Genomic DNA, 16,907 nt, shown 5'->3' with positions numbered 1-16,907 from the left:
GAGTCGAATACACAACGATAAAATTGTAGCAAGTTTTACTACAAGTAAAGTTGACCTATTGATGGAGGAGAAATCAAATGACATGCTAGAGTGGTTTATCCAAAGGAAAGTATAGACTAAGGGGGTATTTGATAAAATTTAATAGGTATTACTTAATGACCCAAGTTAAATTATACTTAAGTTATTAACTTAAAATTTATAACTTAATTTTTACTTTAAGTATTAAGGTTATTTGATAAAATTAACTTAAAATTTATCTTAAACCATCAAATTGACATATTTATTTTCATAAATTATAATTAGGGAAAATGAGGTCCAGTAACAATTGAGGTATCATGAAGTAGCAAAAGAGATCGTGGAGGTAACTAGAACAAATGGGGTTAAAAAGGTAAAATGAAGATGTCGACTTAAGAATAAATTTGTTATTTTTACCTATTGCTTAAAGTTGTTTTTAACTTTAAGTTATACCATTAAGTTATTTTACCGAACATATTTAATTTACTTAATGACTTAAATTAAGTTATTAAATCATTTTAAGTTATTAAATTGATTTACCAAGCACCTACTAAATGTGCTAAATGTGTGATAATTACTCTCAAATGGGCTATTGATTTCCTTTCATTATTCAAGCATGAAATTTGTAGGCTCTCTAAAATTCTCAAATTTTGCCCATCCAATCAATTAAGAAAACATAATTTTAGGAAGGTGTACTGTTATGAGGTTTACCCAACAAATTCAGGATGTGTCCTATTATTAATTTCTTGAACAGTAAGTAGGTAAATTTATCTTTTGCAAATATAAACTAATTAACAAAAAACAAGGGATAAGATTCAACACTGTTATACTGCCTCTCTTTATTGTTTTAATTAACATTGAAATCAAAGGTTGTAATAAATATATATGTAAAAAAAAAATTTTGAAAAATGAAATACAGTTGTGGAAGTTACAAAAGGGAAATAGAGGGTGTGGGGGTGTCTTGACTGTCTGCAGGAAGTCACTATATAAATAAAACTATCATAATAACAATGAAGAAACTGGTAATTAAGATCACACAACACATTACATTTTATAGCCCCACCATTACTTGTGATGCCCTTTCACCTTTCTCTCAGTTATCATTTGTTGGACCAAATGCAGTTGGACTTAACAGAGCTCAATCACTTTGTATTTGCCTTGTGGGTTGTTTATGTGATGAAAGGACCTCAAAAGCTATCATACAAGGAAAGCTGGCCTACTGATATGTGAGGAATCAAATAATATGCTGGAGGAATGCATTCCAAATATCAAGGTGATGAGGCACTGCTGTTACAAGGCAGTGATCTTGGTGCTACTGTTACCAACCTCCACCTATGGAAGATTGAGGAGAGCTGATAATTATACGATAATTCTTACTTTTGCTATCGTTATCAAGTAAATGAAGTCAGAATTCCCAGAAGCAATGGGGGAGTTAGCATAGCAATGAAAAAAAAAAGCCTTACACAATACTCATCGATACAAAAATAGCTGATGTTCCCATGACTCATAATCACCTATTGGGCCGCAAGTACTCGAAGCTAAACAGCTCAAAGAATACAGTCTAAAGATAGAAACTACACGTATTTCCCTCTGTACTTTGGTTTGGAGTCTTTACTGGATTTGGAATCGCCTGCATCACCCAACTGAGGGTCAGCACTACTAAAAACAGCAGCATGAAGATTACCCTCCTCCAACCACTTCAGATGGTTCTCCTTGAACTCTAAATGTTTTAACCTAGCTGTTTCTGCAATTTCTTCAGTGTATGGTCCTATCTTCACCATTGTCAGTAAGACTCTGCTGTAACGTAAGCTTAGAATCTGTTCACATGTGGCAATTAGTTTGAAACATGGATGCTCTGGGAAATGGGTCTCGGTTGAATCATCTTCTCTTAGTACAGGATAGAAGTACACAAGCCTGCCACCCATTACAAGCATCTTAGCAGCAACGTCGAGCAAATCGTGCACACACTCAGCTAAGCTGTAGGCTGCTGTTGATGGTATATGATCTGTCCTCTTGTCATCTGGAACAGTGTAGGGGCTTATAACACCCTTTAGGAGTTTCCGTCCACCAGATTTCCGTCCACCAGCACGAACTCCATAAGGAGGGTCACAGATTATGGCATCAAATACCTACAAATCACCAAAAAAAATTCAAAAATAAGACCAAGGATAGCAACAAGATTGATGAAAACAAGTGTTTGACTTGAGAGAAACAATTCTTGGGAAGAACCCTAAACTACCACCATAGGCAAAGCAATCATTTAGTGCCCATTTAGATTTTATATTTTTAAAATCAGAAAATGATAGTGACTTTTATATAAGATAAAAGAATTTTAAAGGCCCAAATTGAAAAAGTAAAGGTTTTAAAAACTGTTTAAAAAAATTGAGGTATAAAAATATTTTTACTATCTCAAATCTTAAAATTTTTTAGAGTGATTTTTAAAGACATAAGATAAATCTATACATTTTTTGTACAAAATGTTCTATTTTTATATAGAAGGTTCTGATTTCCACAAAAAAAAAAAAAAAACCCAAACTGGTGTGTCCAAATAGACACTTAGTTATCAAAATTGAACTAAAAAAGGCAAGGCAAAAATTCATTTCGAACATAATACAAAGTAATATAGAAATAATAACATTCCATGCATCCTTGAGACCTAGATCAAGTGGTAAGGGATTGGGATGAGGTTGTGGGAGATCCAGGTTTGAACAATAATAATAACAATAATGCTCGAGTGGTGAGGGATTGGGGTGGGTTGTGGGAGATTCAGGTTCAAATAATAATAACAACATTACATGCCTTGAACAACTGGTGTGGCACTGAGAAACTAAGTAGGCCGGACAGTGAGGGTGCGGCAACCTGAGAAAGTCATATAGTCCAGGTCTCCCAAAAGATAAAAAGTAGCAATGTAAGATTGCAACACTCTATATGATTGCATAATCACTTCATATTACCATTCAGTTACTTCTTTTTATTCTATTTCATGAGTATGAAAGGGTATGCACAAAAAGCTGATTCGAGGACTTCAATTTCAAATTGAAGTGTCTTTCTACCAACTACAAAAAGGTATTATTGATCCTGAAATGCTTGTGAATGTCATAATTCCTTTATTTTAAGAGTCAAAAAACAAGAAGGCTACTCATTAAACAAAATTTTCTCAGATACAACATAAAAGATTGATTGAGGATATAACTGAAATCAGGATTTAAGATTTGGTTCATCATCAATTTCAACCATTACCCAAAAAGGGCGGGGAAATTCAATGCCAAACTTGCCAATCTTCAATACACAAACTTTTATGTAATCAAATATCAGATCTTGAAAATTATAAAATAGCACAAATTCAATGCAGATGCTAAAAATGTCAAAAATTCTAAATAGATATAAACTCAATTGGGATGGACAAATTAGAAAACAAGAATGCATTTGAGTATATTTAATAAAGACATTGCCCAAAATTATAAAGATACTGAATTGAATAATTTCCAAATATGCTTAATTAACACTTAGCAGTTAGCTGAAAAGTGTTCACTTAGCAACCTAACACATAATTTCATCATAGTATGATCCAATCTGCTACAAGTAGTTCATATCTACCAAAATAATAGGAGGGGTTTATCACTGTCCTCAGTCTCTCTTGGATAAAAGAGGTCCATTCCCCATTAAAAGCAATGGTATTTGATAAATTGTGTATCATAGGTAAAAACAAATGGGTGATGATAAACACGCCTACCTTTTCTCTCTCTACACCCACCTTGTTTGAGAAAAAAAAAAAAAAAGGAAGGATGGTGAGACAAATAGATAGGTGCATTTAACATTTCCAAAACCAAATTCCTCCTTTGTCCACATGCGCCTACCATTGCAACTCTCCATCTTTAGCCTTTTTTTGTTTGAGGATTCTGATATACATTATTATGCCTAGGATTCAATATTATAGTTTCTAGCTCTAAGTCACAAAAACCAAGCTTTAGACAACTAATGGCTCGTTCTTGGGCCGGTTCAATCAAATCGACAACCAAAATCAGAACTAATCTGCCCTCTTTCCCAGAACCAAACTAAACCAACCCATTGAGGTCAAGTAGGTTAATTCTTGAGTTGACCCAAATTTTTCATATCTACTTATCACCAGAAGAACCACAAACCCAGTAATATTAGTCCTCGGAACATCTACAGTGAAAGCTATTACCTTTGGACATTATCACTCATCAATGACCATCTCATCTATTAATGCCATTTATGACCAAGATATGTGGTTCAAAAATTAGGCGATCAAGAGTCAGGTCAACAAAATCAATCCAATGAATTCATAAAATACATTTCACATGAAACATGAGTTTACACACTCCTTCATGATAATATTTTATTATTCTAAATTGCTATCCATGTTAACAAGTGTTAGATGCTGCTCCTGATATGTTCTTATTCCATGTGCTTGAAATTGCATAACCATGTTGTTTCATCATTACTTTTTTTCAACATTTTGGGGTATGCCAGCCTTACTCCTGCTAGGGTTCGTGGTCTGAAAGCTGCATGATTGGGTAATCCCAAGTAAAGTCAAACTCAGGACTTCTGATTCATAGTCCCAGTAACTAATCTACCTGTTCGACTTTGTTTCATAATGTCACTTCCTTAGTGAATGAATGCATAGAAAAGCATGGAAAGAATAAAACAAAGAGATTGATACACAAAAGGACTGATATAATGAAATTATATTTTGACAATTAGAATCAATAAATCCTGCTTAACTGAAGTCATTATTGTTTTTCCATCAATAACCACCTCCCTCGAATTAGTTCTTAAATACATTAATTTACATATTGTAGCCATGTGAAAAATCTACTTAATGTTATTCTAATGAGTTATAGTTTAGCATGTATGGTTGAAGAGCTTCATGATGGTTAAGGGTCAAAATTCAGTTTTATTGGCAGTATAAAACTAATCTGCAAACCCTGGAGATACAGTAAGTCAATGACACTCAGAGTGCTCCAGTGGCAGCTCATGAGGCAAGTACACTTCAAGGCTGCTGGTGGAAAGAAAGTGTGGAGGTTGTCCAATAGCTCATTTTCTCCCTCCAGCTTATTCTGTTATTATTCGATCAAACCGTTGAGAATTTCCAGTGTTTACAGAGAACCTCCTCCATTTGTTCATTGAAAGGATTTTCGCTTCTTTATTTCCTCTTTTCTGAGACACTCTTAACATGCTACAACTCCCTTTTATGATGTTTTATCCAATATTTAATGAGTTTATACGATTAAGTCAAACAACATATTATGTTGATTATAATTAACTTGTAGAGCAATTAGACAAGTTACAGCAATGTTAATGCCACAATCAAATGCATTGGTAGCAATGAGAAAAAAATGTGCATTGGTACCAAGATCAGTAATAGTAAACCTACTGAAGAGATTGAAAGGAAAGAAACAAATTTTAATTGACAAATACAGTTCACAAAAAATTACCTCTTTTAATCCAGGACGCCAGGGAGTAAGGTTATTATCTGCCCTCAACAGAGAAATTGGCATTGGTAAGTGATACTGCAAGAAGGCATGAAAAGAAGTATGGAATTCAACATTCATTACACAATTATGTACCACTGAGTGAGTAATATATTTCAAGATGATTCAATAGATACATTTACAAACTATAAATCAACATCATATAGCAAACTCACCTGCTTGAAATTGCTCCAAACATTACAGTCAGGTCCACGCCCATCACGGACTACCCTAATGTCAATATCTGCACCCTGAACAATTTAAATCAATTGATACTGAAAAAAAAAAAAAAAAAGGTTATCTACACCCTAATTATTCACATTAATTTTCCAAATGTTATCAGGCAGATAGCATCTAGAAAATGATTCAGGATTTAGCAAAAGAAGGAGAAATCAAACCATTGTCATTGCACCAAAGTGTGCTGCAGCAACAAGAATGCTCCCAGTTCCAACAAAAGGATCATACACAAGTTTCCCTGCTGTGGCCAGTGCTTGGTTGGCCATTAAGAAAGCCATTTCTGCATCCATGGCTGTTGGGCCAAGATAAGTGCGGCTTTTTAATTGATAGGTGGGCAAAAGCTTCCTATCAGCAGCACCAACCTCCCGACCAAAAAAGATTCTCTTTTGGACTACAGGTGGAAGCCCATTATTAGACCCATAGTCATCAGTTTCTATAAGCCAAAACTTGTGTTCTGGATTTTTTAAGTTCACTCGACCCTGAAACAAATTCATCCAAATTTACATGAACGAACTTCATTTGTGCACCATAGATAGAAAAAGCAGAACAAATAACTGGAGCATTGGTTTTCTTTACTTTTCTCCGTTTGTGTGTGTGTGCGTGTGTGTTTAATGAATCATAGCTAGAGTGTTGGTTATAGTAGATGGCCAACAAAATCCCAGGTTCTAACAAGTTTCAGTCAGAAAACTTAATTATTGTGATAAAAATAATAATAGTAAGTATTATTAATTATAATTATAATACATTTACCTATAATAGCCATTAATGTCAATTCTCCAAGGAACAGAGCGACAATGCAAATAGTCTCAAGTGAATTAGTTGAAATCTAAGCTTTCTTGCCTAAAAAAATTGTTCTACTAGCTAAAAACTATTATACCACCAGAAAAAAGGGTCAACAGGGCCAAGTGCAACTAGCAGACTGTTCTGTTTAGGACATGGAGATATCAAAATCCAGTAGCATATATTGAGGAACCACACATGAGCACAATACCATGCTAGGGTACTAAGCACCAAGCAGTAAACAAAAAAGTAGGAAAGTGTCTAGACCACCAAGTAGTAAAGAAAAAAAGAAGTGCCTCTAGACTCACAGCATGAGAAAACAAAACACAAGTTATAGAGATTCTCATTTCTCTTGCTTGTATAGAACATGAAGTGGTCAAATTGATTTTTTGTTTTGATAGGTAAAAGCACAAATAAATTTTATAAATGAAGAAAAAAGGGCACCCAAACGGAGTGGTCAAATTGATTTAATGATGCTATGATTTAAGAACATGGAAATAATGCCATCACCTATCTATTATGGGGCACCAAAAAGGTTTGTGACAGCATCTTTTTCTTCTTGGTCCAGTATCATGTAATGCAGCATTTTTTTTCTTTATCAGAAACAAATTAATTCATTAATATAAATTTTTAAGTACAAATGAAGGATGAACAATCCTTAGAAAAATATATAAAAGCTCATCAAAGGAAGAAAGGGAGTGAACTTCTCAGGTAGAAATGATAGGACATATACATCTCAAGAATATAGCATGAACTTATTCAAGTTAGAGAAACTCTACAGTCCTCAAGGGGGGTAAGAAATACCCAACAAAAGAAGTGCAATATTTGCCTTCTCATTTTGCTAATTGATGGAAGACATGATTAGCTAAAAGAGGAGACCAAGAGAAGGACAAACCTAAATCACTAGCAACATCTAGTCATAGAGCTTTGCCTATCAAAAAAAAAAAAAAACATCTAGTCATAGAGCAATGTTGACCTACAGGAAGCAAAAACTAGCAGCGTTGAAGACTTATAGTAAGTAGAGAAAATGCAGTCATATGTTGATTAATGGGGGAATTTTTAGACAACTTTTTCGATATCAAGAATGGGTTTTCCAGCATTTCAACCTTTTTAAATATTAAGAATGATTTCTTTTTCTGCATTTCTTGTGCTGTTAACCACTCAATGTGCAAGATTGTTAAAAAAATAAATAAATAAAAACAATGACATAAAAACTAAAATGTTATATTCTTAATATTTTTAGTGGGCAACAATAATATTTTTTTTTTTTTTTTGATAAATAAGCACGGATTGTATTAACAAGAGGCAAAAAAGCCACAAAGCATACAGGGGGTATACAAGGCAGCTAGGACCTCACAACCAAAAAGATAAAACAAAAAACCTCACCAACCCTTAACTGGAAGCTAACCACTCCAAGAAGCCTATAAGGGAGAGAAACTCCTCTCCAATATACAATATAGCCCAACACCATAAATTACAAACAAAAGAATTTTTAAGTTTCAGAATTGCTAACACACCCCCTAAAGGCTAGTCTATTTCTCTCCTTCCAAACCGTCCAAAAAATGTACAACGGGATGGACTTCCAAAAAATCAGTGCACCAAGGCACACAGGGCAAAAACAATGTGCGTTAAAAGATTGAGCATTAAAAGATCAACAAATACTCTCCCTTTGCTAGAACTCAACCAATCAACAAAATCTATGAAAGGCATCATGTATGTACAACTTCATCCCCCAAAAAAGGTTATTAAGGAAAAGGTTCTTCAAAACATGTAATCACTGCTCCTTGTTCTCAAGCGACCTTCAATTCCTCTCCTTCCAAACTGTAAAAAAATGCATAATGGAACAGCTCTCCAAATCTTTCTATGTCTTCTTCTCAAGAAGGATCCATGCCATCCTAAAAAGTCTCTCTGACTGTAGTTGGCAATATCCAAGTAAAACCAACCAAGGAGAAGAGTAACAACCAAAGAACCCTTGTCTTGGGACAGTGCAGAAAAATATGATCAATTGATTCTTTTTTGAATTTACATAGGAAGCATCGATTAACTAACACCCACCCTCTTCTTTGAAGCTAATAAAAAACAATACCTTTCACCAACAAATGTCTCATGCAAAGAAACTTACCTTAGATCCTACAAACTCCAAATAACCCTCATCAGAAAAAAGATTGAACTCCCAAACTCCAAGGAAGCATAAAGAGACTTCATTGAGAAGGTGGTCTCATTCCTCGAATCCATCCATGGTGCCCTATCCTTGTCCTCTCTATTCACCACCTTACCTTGCAATCTTGAGAAGAGTTGCTCTATTTCATCCAACTCCCAATCATTTAGACTTCTAGAAAGGGTTCCAATAACCCTTCTCACCTATCTAGTCCTGCAACTCTTCCACCCAAGCATCTTTTGATAAGGCTAGAATGTACAAAGATGGAAAAGAAACATGTAAGGGCTCATCCCTCCACCATCTATCCTTCCAAAATTTCACTCTCCTCCCATTCCCTGCACAAAAAAAGAAGAAATTATACTATTAAGGATGTCCCAACACTTCTTGATATCTAGCCATAAACCAATATCATACCTATCTCTTACATCACAAGACCACCCCCAACACAATATTTTCCACTTATAACCTGTCTCTAAAGGGTTCTCATCTCAGATGCATATCGCCAACTTCACTTGCCCACTGGAATAACCCCACCCCCTCTTCTCTTTCTTTATATCAAGCCATTTACATCACAATACCACCACCCCCTCCTTCTTCCCCCAATATTTTCCACTTATAACCTGTCTCTAAAGGGTTCCCATTTCAGATGCATATCACCAACTTCACTTGCCTAATGGAATCTTATTAAGAAAAGAAAGACTTCTAACATCCAAACCCCCTTTCTTTTCTCCGTGCAAATATTTGACCACTTCACTAGATGAATTTTTTTCTCCAATGCCCCACCACCTCCCTAGAGGAAGTCTATTTTAATCTTCCCAAACCTCATTCTGACTACTTTCGGAATGGAAAACAATAACATAAAATAAATGGGCAAGCTAGATAATGAGCTCAAGTAAGACATAAGAATAGGTCATATACAAAATAAGCTGGATAATGTGTATATTCTCACTATATATAAGAATAGGTCATATATATACACATATATGAAATTCAACTTTTTCAGCAACTAATAACTGTAAGAACTTACTGAGGAGTTCAATTGATAAACAAGGTTATTCGCACTTCTACTAACAAGGCTAGCAAAAGGATGCTTCTTGTAAATAAGGTCTAACAGTGTATCATATAAACCTACACTACCAAGCATAGCAAGTGCAAAAACTAGTGACACAATTTCTGGTGCTAGAATTCAATATAGTTTATCAATGTTTTTTTTTTTTTTTTTTTTTGATAGACAAAGAGAAGAAATCAAATAAAAGTATGCCAAAACAGGGGGCGCTCCCTATGTACACCGGCAGTATACAAAGAAAGCCAAACCCAAGGCAACAAAGGAGGAAAAAAACCTAGAAATGACAAAGTTAACCAACAATCCAAACACCCAACAAATTCAGAAAATAGAGATAGTCCATGTCCATAAACTGTTGAGACCACTCAAAAAGAGACTGTAGGAAGAGGTTCCTCAAGCTCGTATCTAACATCTCTTCCTCTTGGAACATTCTTCGATTTCGCTCTCCCCAAATACACCAAAACAAACAAATAGGCGTCATTTTCCAAACTACACTCCTCTTCTTTCCTAGGTCCTTAATTTTCCATTCAAGAAGCAAATTTCTCACTGAGTTTGGGAACACCCACACCACCCCAAAAGAAGAAAGAACCAAAGTCCAAAGCTCCCTTGTCTTACCGCAATGAATTAGAATATGATCCGCCGATTCCTCATTCTCTTTACAAAGATTGCATCTATTAACCATGGACCAACCCCTCCTCATTAACATATCAATAGTAGAAATTTTACCCCAAACAGCTTCCCAAGCAAAAAAACGAGTTCTTAAAGGGGCATACGAACCCCAAACCTCCTTTGCTGGAAATAAGGGGTTGTTCTCCACCTTTAAAGACCTATAATAAGATTTAACACTAAACTTTCCTTTCCTCTCAATCTTCCAAACTAGAGAATCCTCCTCTTCTTGGACCTTTACTGCAGAAATGTGAACTAGAAAACGATTCACCTCCTCCAATTCCCAATCTTGAAAGGGTCTTCTAAAGTGCACCTCCCAACCCCTGCCACCACCTCCTTGTCTCCCCCAAAGATCAGCCACTACAGCAGAATTATGGGTTGCAATTCTGAACAGCAAAGGAAAGAGCTCCTTCAGCTTAGAATCTCCTACCCAAAAGCACAAGTGCATATAAATCATAGCAAAAGCACAATGTGATGAAAAATTCTTCAGACCATCTTATAGTTCCAAAAAAAGACCACAAAAGAAGAACAAAACCTTGAAAGGAATATAAGTCAGCCCCTGAATACGATCATTTTGCTCTTGAAAGCTGATAACCTTCCCAAAACTATCAACAGTAATCTTGAATGTGCTTTCAGCAGCCAAGTATGGCAGCTTACGCTCATCAGGATAACTTCTTATAGCCTCTTCCAGTTCCTCATAGCTGCTTCCTTCTCCCCAAAGTTCATAGATTCCCTTCACAAGTATGCCTGCAATTTTTCAAGAAGATAATGTTGTAATGTTTCTGGCAGTTACTCTAGCACAACCTTGAAAATTATGGTTCATATGTTGTCAATGCCTAATAGAAAATTTTAACTTGTCAACACACTAAGAACCTTTAGGGATTCAAGTCAAGACAGTTGACATGTTTATATCAATGAGATGGGATGGGATTGGTCATCTTCAACAAATGCGTATGTGAGTGAGGCTCAAGTTGATCCTCCCACACAATGACCATCTTGGCACTATGAAAAGCAAGCAAAATGACACATTTAGCAAAATTTCACCTTGTAGGTAAGATAAGGTTCTTGAAGCCAAACATGATTAGCACCCATATTCCTCATTTGGTGACACAGACCAAGTGCATGAAGATTATTTCTTTTAGATTATTCCTAAATTTTTAGATTTCCAAATTTTTAGAATATCTATTTTGTTTAGATTTCCTATTTTTTAGGGCTTTTATCCTTCTAGGTTTCCCATTTATTTTCATATTTTCTCTAGGTAACCCAATCAATTATGAATTGGAGGCCTAGTGATTCATCCCTAAGAGAGTCCTTCCCCTCTTTGTATTCCATAGTTGTGACAAAGGAAGCTTGGGTGGCTGATGTTTAGGATCGACAAGGTGAGGGGTGGGCATTGGAACCCTCTTTTTCCAAAGAACTTGAATGACTAGGAGACGAAAAGGGTTGAGGCCATCTTTTTAAGGCTTCAAGGCAAGGTTGTGAGAAGGAATGAGAAAGACAAGATGGAATAGATGATATAAAGAAGAGTAAACTTTTAGTTATATCTTTCTACAATTTCTTAGGGCAAGAAAGTGTGGAGAGCTCCAGGGTTAATTGGAATGTGATGCTCTAACCAAAGTAGGGTTTTTTGCATGGGAAGCTTATCAGGGAAAGGTTTTGACTTTGGATAGGCTGCAAAGGGGGGATCGCCTCTAGTGAATTGTTGTTTACTAATTTGAGGAAGATGAAGAGTCAATAAATATAGATCACAACCTTTTGCATTGTGCTTTAGTGTTTTCTTTGTTCGGGATTGCATAGGTTAAGTAAAGTTCGTAAGAAGATTCCTTTTCTGTTGGCATGGTTCTTTTGTAGGAAAAACATGGCAGAATATTTCAAGTGTTATCTTGTTGTGCATATTTTGATCTTTGAGGAATGAGAGGAATTGGAGGGCATTCAAGAACAAAGAATTGCCTTAAACCCATCTTTCTTTGTAACCTTTTTTTTTTTTTTTTTTAATAGGTAAAGATAATTCATTAAGAGCCAAAAGGCTAGAGAAAGGGTACACATGGGGTATACCAAGATACAAAGAGGCAAAAAAACAAAAAGATAAACAAGCTGACCCTTTCTTTGTAACCTTATGTTGTGGGTTAGAATGTACATAGATGAGGATTCCCTAACTATAACAGGTTTTCTTGATTAGTTGGGGTCTTTGTGATGGAGCTTTTGTTTTTTATGCCCCTCACTTTTTTCACTCTGCCTCTTGGCGAACTATACAACTTGTGCGCTTTATTGCACTTTTTTTAGGCATTATTATTTTTTTTTTTTTTACTTGCATATTAAAAACAAAAAATTCCCTTCTAGGAAACATTGATTGATTAGGGATCAACAATGTTTTAAAAGACCATTGAGCCTTACTCCTTAAGGCTCACCTTAAGACGAGGTTGTGCAAATTAGCCTTGAGGCTATATCTTTAGTATAGGGTAATTGAGGCTTATAGCCTTGACGTTATAGCCTAAGGCTATTGAGGCTTAAGCCTCAAATATTCAAAAGGTTTTAATGAGTTTAATGTTTTTATAAGGTTTTTTGTATAGATTTTATAAGAGGTTTTAGCCTCAATATTCATATGTTTCCATGAGTTGTGCTTTTATGGGGTTTGGGTATAGATTCATAAGTTTTGTCTTGCATCCAAGACTAGTGTTAAACATTTTTTAAAAATAAGAGCTTAATTGGCTACCAATTAATCCTTTAAATGGAAAGGGAAAGAAAAGATTGAGAAGGAGAAATATAGGAATTATTAATCACTATAGTAACTGAGCTCTTATATAATTATTATCTTATTATTGATAGATAAAGGGAAACAGATCATTGTAATTAAAGAATAAAAAAGAAAAATAAGTTGCCATTAACATTAATGGGAGGATAATAGATCAGTTCGATATGATTACAATTCATTGGAAGATCCTACTAGTGATAATGATAAGAGTTTCAAAGGTTATTTGTTAAAGGCACAAGAGAATTAGATTTTAGAAGAGACAAAGAGGAACTAAACTAGAAACTATTTAAAATGAAATTACAATTGATTTAATTAATATGATTCCATGGTCATCTCATTATTTAATTTTTATATGATTTTATTAGTATTTTTCTGACTTTTGAGATTTTTTTTCTTTTTTCATAATTATTTTTAAGTTGAGGCTTACGCTTTGCCTCAATGGGGGCAAAACGCCTCAAGATAGACTTTAACCTTTTAAAACATTGGGAATCAAGATGATTATTGTCATCATTTTTTTATATATATAGGAATGATTATTGTCATCATTCATCAATAAAATTAGGTTTTAGAAAAAAATCTTTTAATTATATTTACTTTATTCTTTGAATAAACAAGACTATGCCTAATTTTTGGTATTTCCTTTAAGAAAATAAAAAAGGATTTCACAGATGGCACCTTTTATTGTTACTTAACTTTGTAAACGTGGCATCATAGCCTTAACATGCTTAAGGAGAGACATTAATAGATTTTGGATAATTAAGTAATTAAGGAACTTGGCACTTGGCACTTGGATAGTTATTATATTGAGTTTGTACAACGTTTAGAGGTTGACTTGGTCTCTTCTTGGAGTTCCACCACATCACGTAAATCATACTACACACTAGTGGCATAGGAGTGAGTCTATGGTTAGTTCAATGACATTTTTGTCCTCTTAAGGAATCACATTCATTCCTTACTGCCAGTATGATAATTGATTTTAATGACTTTCAATATCATTATCCATCTTTCTACCTCTATGTCAAACATATACAATATTTTTTGTTTTCATAAAAGAGAATATTAACTTGTGAGGGATTAAAAATGTTTTATCGAACATGGACAATTAAGTCTAGTGCACCTACCTGACATTGAGAATGATGCACCATGCAAACCAAGTGAGGACTTAATAGGTTCTCCTACATTAAAGACATCCACATGGCACACATAAAACATGAAATAACCTAGTTGTTCCAGGAATGATTTGGACCCATCAGCATGAGGGGCTTGGAGACCCTGCTAAACAAGGCTGCAGAATGCCCAACTACTTCCTTGAAAGATTCTGCAAAAGGTATGATTTCCCACCCATTCTTCTGTCTAAGGAATTCAAAATGCTTGACACTCAATTGGCTGGCCAGCTTGAGCCAAAAACAAGTTCTTTAAAACTTTTTCAGGTAAAAATGGCATTTTCTGAATGTTTCAACATCCACACAACCTTCCCCACTAATCAATTAAATTCTTACCAATTTCACAAGGTGTCCTAACCCAACCGGGGCGATTATCTGTACTCCTAAACAGCCACATCCTAAACCAATAGGAATTGATAAATAATCTATACCAGCTAAAATGGAGAAAAAGAGATCCCCTTCATCTCAAACTACTTGTAGTCATCTCCTAATCCCTTGTAATTAGGGGACTCGCACTGATAAAGATCACCAGCTGCCATTTTAAGCTTCTAGTCATTCAGATTTCTTCCAAGGATGCAAACCCAATAATGAACCAATCCGGAATGTTTGAAGTTAACCACTCAAAATTTGCTACTGTTTACAATGGGGCATTTTTATTTAAGCTGAAAACCACACCACTTTAGTCCTCCTTGTCAACATTGGATCTAAAAACTCTTTTAGGATATTGATATCAATTACTGCTATTTCCAGCAAACCAATGCCATAAGAAGAGAGAATTTAATTCAATGCTGGCATTTTTATCTCATAAGTTTCTTGAAAGACCATCTTCCCCTTCACCAGAACCTCATTATCGATTTCCAAGGGGGAAAAAAAAAACAGTATGCTTACACTCTTAAACAATTGTCATAACCCATCTACTTTCCTCTTGCTACACAGCATATCCAGAACGTCTAACTTTATACATATCCTGTCATTACTCATATGGGGCTCCCTAACAAGGGCTTGTTCCAAATCTTTCAAAATGCATAATTACCGATAGGATGTTGCATGGATAATAAGGTGCCACTAACTGAAGAAAGCTCACCTTGCTTTTAGAAACTGACTGTATTCCCATGTATTTGAGAACCCAAAGATACCACTAGGCTATCAAGAACAGGATTTAGAAATCATGCAATCAACCACAAATAGTCAAGATAAGGGTCTGCTAATTGATTGATTGACTCAGAAACCAAACTACTTCATACACAACGACCAGTGATATACAGCAAAGAACATTTCAAGAGACTGTCTTTCGATTGACACGTAAAACAACATATGCACATACCGAACGTCGACTTCATCATCATATAACAAAAAGACAAAAAAAAATGGAAGTCGTTCAGGATTTTCTCGGGAACCAAACTGGCGAGATAAAAGGAAAAAGAAGACTTACTTCGATTAGCGATGTTCCTGGCCACATCCTCGGAAGGGAGATAAACAAAATGGAAAGGGGAATCAGGGTGGTGGTGCTGGGGAAGCTTCCATTGAAGAGCAGAGCCATCTTCCAGAACCCCAAATAGATGAGCTAGGGATTCCACTTCTGCTTTCCTGTAATCCAACAATCTGTGGTAGAACACGCACAAATACCACATTTTCTCTCCAACCAAACAAGCAAAAAAAAAAGGGGATTCCACCACAGGAGGAGGCAGGGACTATTGTGGGCTCGGAATCTCCTTGCCCTGTCACTACGATTGTGCTTAAACCCTAAACCCCATAAAAATAAACTCACGAGTCACGACTCGGAAAATGAATGACCTCACCTCCGCTTCTGAATTCACCCGGTAAAATCAACTAATTTCACAAATTATACATAAATCCTGTTTAATTTCCAATTAATTACACGTGGGAAATCATTTTTCTTTATCCAACCACAATAGATTTTATTGTGAAAAAATACATTACTTGAGCCTTATTTACGTATACAGCCATTATTTATTAAAAAAACAACAAACATCCAACACAAAAATAGGGTGTGTTTCACTTTCATCCACTTTTTTATTAACAAAAGAGATCTCGTATGGGAGTGTCATCCATTTTCATCCTTGTTTGCATTAATCGTTATATGAGTATTCACGTTTATATCACTTACGTTGTATTTGACTTAGGTGCATTAAAAATGAGTTTTTTACAAGATGATAAGTAGTGCATAGTTAGCTCATGAATTTGGGTAATTCATCTAAGACTATAATGCATTACTTCATAATTGAAGGATAATTTATCTTGGTTTATCGGAATATTTTCCTATAATAACTATATTAGTGTGTATGGTTATACATTAGATATGATTTATAGTTAGATTATGACATTAGCTATTAGGTAGTCATGATTCATTAAGCTACTATGTTGCATAAGCTCTTAATCTTGAAAGAATATTTAAGATAGTGTTAAAGTCTTTAGTGGTTTTGACCTACAAGTAAGACCTTAAGGTGGTCAGACATTTTCTACAAATTGAGTCATTATTGATTAAGGTAAGTTACAACAGGTATTCTCAAAATAGACATCATGATATCTTATGAGTTTGAAACAATATGTCCCATTG

The 16,907-nt window shown here is 35.1% G+C and overlaps 1 protein-coding gene across 1 annotated transcript; it reads right to left on the bottom strand.

Annotated features, from left to right (window-relative positions):
* Positions 1–1,374: 1,374 nt before the first annotated feature.
* Positions 1,375–16,153, bottom strand: LOC100255656 (uncharacterized). Its single transcript, XM_002271163.5, has 6 exons — positions 15,762–16,153; positions 10,950–11,161; positions 5,909–6,226; positions 5,687–5,761; positions 5,475–5,549; positions 1,375–2,144 (listed from the first exon to the last, which is right to left on the bottom strand). The coding sequence occupies exons 1-6, from the start codon at positions 15,958–15,960 to the stop codon at positions 1,590–1,592; spliced, it is 1,434 nt and encodes a 477-aa protein (XP_002271199.1). The 5' UTR covers positions 15,961–16,153; the 3' UTR covers positions 1,375–1,589.
* Positions 16,154–16,907: the final 754 nt, after the last annotated feature.

This window comes from Vitis vinifera, chromosome 12 (genome assembly GCF_030704535.1).
Source record: "Vitis vinifera cultivar Pinot Noir 40024 chromosome 12, ASM3070453v1".
Lineage (NCBI taxonomy): Eukaryota > Viridiplantae > Streptophyta > Magnoliopsida > Vitales > Vitaceae > Vitis > Vitis vinifera.
The sequence above is the reverse complement of the archived record's forward strand: the minus strand, read 5'-3'. Positions and strand labels throughout refer to the sequence as shown.